This window comes from Nanorana parkeri, unplaced genomic scaffold, assembly GCF_000935625.1.
Source record: "Nanorana parkeri isolate BGI_ZX_2015 unplaced genomic scaffold, ASM93562v1 scaffold1412, whole genome shotgun sequence".
Lineage (NCBI taxonomy): Eukaryota > Metazoa > Chordata > Amphibia > Anura > Dicroglossidae > Nanorana > Nanorana parkeri.
The window spans coordinates 46757-48776 of NW_017307680.1; the positions used below are offsets into that span (position 1 = coordinate 46757).

Sequence of the window (2020 nt, forward strand, 5' to 3'; positions counted from 1 at the left end):
AATGGCTGTAACCTATTTACCGCACTCAAACTAGACACATTTCTGTCCTTAGGCTTTGAAAATGAGAAAAAGAAACCAAAAAGAAATAAATGAAACAAAAAAAAAAAATTAAAAAGGAAAGAAATAAACTACACACAAGAATATCAACATCAGTGAAAGACTAAGACAGAACCAACAATATGAACCTCCATGTGTTAATTTGTACATGTTCATTAAATATACACTTTTAACTTTAGGTCTGTAGAATTTGTACAAAGTTATCCTACTAAACACTAGTGAGCATGCCCTCTGTGCTCAAAGGCGATTAATGACAATGGTGTTTTTTTTTAATCTGCATCAACAACTATATATACACACACGCGGGTATACATAGATTTTGCCAGCTTTCATGTGTCTTTCTAAACGTCAAACAAGCAGTGCTGTACATCTTGCGTATTTATGTACCTCTACTAACAGATCTGCAAATCTGCTTGTTTGATAAAATAGAAAGCCAAAATTGAAGATATTGTGTGGTGGTAATTGACTATTCCCCAAAAAAGTGCCAACAATGTACACAATGAATTAGAGATTGCTATTTATTAAAGTGAGGGTTTCTGCATTTACAAATGCACAAGGATATCATTTTAAAGGGAGGAAATTTGTTGTGAGTGTAAACATAAGAGTTACTAGCTGCAAGGATGGTGGAATAGGAACAACAGGGTTGGCGGGCAGCCAGCAATCTTATGCCTCATACAATATCTTCTATGAACAAATTGTGCCAATTTCTTTGATCTACCAATTTATTCCCACATCCTACTTTACTCTGGCTTTACAATTACCATAAAATATCTCATTGGCATTCAAGCTTTATAAAAAACACCTTCATTTTACTCAAAAAGGGCAGTCAATAGATACAGAGAAGCCAAACAGAACAGCCTCAACAAAATAAAATTAACATCAGCAGCAAATTCTCTTGCTGTAGGCTTCTGATATAGTGCACGTGTACCAAAGTTCTAGCATTGTTAGAAATGTGCACACACACACACACTTATTTTGTCCCTTGTCTTGGATAAACTCTGTTACAGCGCGTCAGTTATGGATCTTAATTGCTTTTTCAAGGTATGTGTAGCGGCTTCTCTTTGGGGCTTTATTGAAGTGGTCGAGACCTAACCAAGGTCGAGGATGTGACATGTTACCTGTAGAAAATAAAACATTTACAAATATATCTACAGTGAGTCACAAATCATCAGTAACACATGCACCACAAACATATACAATCTTATTACAGAAAAAAATTAATACAGTATTTCAGTTATGGGTGGACGTAAGTTCCCCATTAGCTCCCTTATCGACTGACGACTTACAAGAAAGTTTTGTTTTAGCGCATGGGCTGGTGTGAACGAACCCTGAAAGTACACTCCATGAAGGTGGGTGCTTTACAGTACGACATTGATAATTTGGTTAATTCAGACCATCACTGTTCTAAACAATGACAATATATAAAAAAATGGCATTAAAATACTGGGGTTTATTTAATAGAGGCTGTTCATTTACCAAGGTGAATGTCTACTTTCCAGAGTGCATGTTCGTGTAGTTTAGTGAGCTGTGGTCACTTTGAACACCCAACCAAAATCCATGGCGCAAAGGTCAGGACAGCGAAAAACATTTACGTGGCTTAAATTACAACAAGATAGATTGCCAGAAAGGCCTTTCATTTAAGTCTGCAAAACAAGGTATAAAAGCCTACACACGGGAGTGCAGATCCCATCGAGTCAGAGCATTCACTGCTACTGCCAGAGGATTCCTGCATCAGGAAATTAGCTTGTTCAGCATGCAGACGGCCCAGGGTATAAAAAGGAGACTCCCTTCGACATCCTAAACCTGCAATGCAGTATCTGCATTTGCCCCTAGGTGCCTGGATTGCTCCCTCCGGACCCAAACAGTTGGGAAAAATTGGCCTCCCGAAGACTGCACAAAGTGGGCAGAGATGTCATGACATGAAAAAAAAAAAAAAAAAAAAAAAAAAAAAAAACCCCACACC

The 2020-nt window shown here is 37.7% G+C and overlaps 1 protein-coding gene across 4 annotated transcripts in view; it reads right to left on the bottom strand.

The window, feature by feature from the left end:
* Positions 1 to 323: 323 nt before the first annotated feature.
* The window catches only part of USP7 (ubiquitin specific peptidase 7), a 135848-nt gene continuing 134151 nt past the window's right edge, over positions 324 to 2020 (bottom strand). For all 4 annotated transcript variants that reach the window (XM_018569850.1, XM_018569849.1, XM_018569848.1 and 1 more), the window contains one exon: positions 324 to 1175. In XM_018569850.1, coding sequence (XP_018425352.1) covers positions 1069 to 1175 — 107 coding nt within the window. In that variant the 3' untranslated portion in view covers positions 324 to 1068. The remainder of the gene's footprint in view (positions 1176 to 2020) is intronic.